Source organism: Nothoprocta perdicaria, unplaced genomic scaffold (assembly GCF_003342845.1).
Source record: "Nothoprocta perdicaria isolate Ctin4 unplaced genomic scaffold, notPer1 scaffold_626, whole genome shotgun sequence".
Taxonomy (NCBI): Eukaryota; Metazoa; Chordata; class Aves; order Tinamiformes; family Tinamidae; genus Nothoprocta; species Nothoprocta perdicaria.
Window position 1 is genome coordinate 41445 of NW_020455895.1, and position 1219 is coordinate 42663.

General features: G+C 69.9%; 1 protein-coding gene across 1 annotated transcript in view; it reads left to right on the forward strand.

The window, feature by feature from the left end:
* Positions 1 to 1219, forward strand: part of LOC112956386 (serine/threonine-protein kinase PAK 4-like) — a gene marked incomplete at its 5' end in the record, with an annotated part of 5971 nt that overhangs the window by 2529 nt on the left and 2223 nt on the right. Inside the window, 3 exons of the mRNA XM_026049888.1 lie at positions 618 to 751; positions 825 to 951; positions 1037 to 1162. Coding sequence (XP_025905673.1) covers positions 618 to 751; positions 825 to 951; positions 1037 to 1162 — 387 coding nt within the window. The remainder of the gene's footprint in view (positions 1 to 617; positions 752 to 824; positions 952 to 1036; positions 1163 to 1219) is intronic.

A 1219-nucleotide genomic window follows, 5' to 3' on the forward strand; every position in this document is an offset into this window, starting at 1 on the left:
CTCGGAGCTTCTGGCGCTTGGGGGGCCCGCGACGCGGAGCTTGGGGGGCTTGGAGCTTCTGGGCCATGGAGCTTGGAGCTCGGAGCTTGGGGGGCTCGGAGCTTCTGGTTGGGGGGCACGTGGAGCTCGGAGCTTGGGGGGCTTGGAGCTTCTGGTTGGGGGGCACGTGGAGCTCGGAGCTTGGGGGGCTCAGAGCTTCTGGCCCATGGGGCTTGGAGCTCGTGGTTGGGGCCTCATGGGGCTTGGAGCTTCTGGCCCATGTGGCTCAGAGCTCGTGGTTGGGGGGCCCGTTGGGCTCATGGTTGGGGGGCCCGTGGAGCTTGGAGCTTCTGGCCCATGGGACTCATGGTTGGGGCCTCATGGGGCTTGGAGCTTCTGGGCCATGGGGCTCAGCCCGTGGTTGGGGGGCCCATTGGGCTCATGGTTGGGGGGCCCGTGGAGCTTGGAGCTTCTGGGCCATGGGGCTCATGGTTGGGGCCTCATGGGGCTTGGAGCTTCTGGGCCATGGGGCTTGGAGTCCCTTGTTGGGGGGCCCCATGGGGCTTGGGGCGCCCGCGGGGCCCGCGGGGCCCGCGGGGCCCGTGGGGCCGGTGTGTCAGCCGTGGCTGCGCCCGCAGGTGGTCATCATGCGCGACTACCAGCACGAGAACGTGGTGCAGATGTACAACAGCTACCTGGTGGCCGACGAGCTCTGGGTGGTCATGGAGTTCCTGGAGGGCGGCGCGCTCACCGACATCGTCACCCACACCAGGTAGGCGCCGGCGCCAGGCGGCTCCGGGCGGCGCCGCCGGCAGCGACAGGCGCTGAGGCCGCCTGTCCCGCAGGATGAACGAGGAGCAGATCGCGGCTGTGTGCCTGGCCGTGCTCAAGGCGCTGGCTGTGCTGCACGCGCAGGGCGTCATCCACCGCGACATCAAGAGCGACTCCATCCTGCTGGCGCACGACGGGCGGGTAGGACCCCCCCCTGCTTTTCCCGGGAAGCCTCTCCCTGCTTCTCCCGGGAACATCCGGCCCCTTTTCCCGCCGCCTTTCCCAGGTGAAGCTCTCCGACTTCGGCTTCTGCGCCCAGGTGAACAAGGAGGTGCCGCGGCGCAAGTCGCTCGTGGGGACGCCCTACTGGATGGCGCCCGAGCTCATCTCCCGCCTGCCCTACGGGCCCGAGGTGAGGCCGGGCGCTGGCAACCCGCGCGCGCCGGCTGTAGCCGGCTGCCGACTGTAG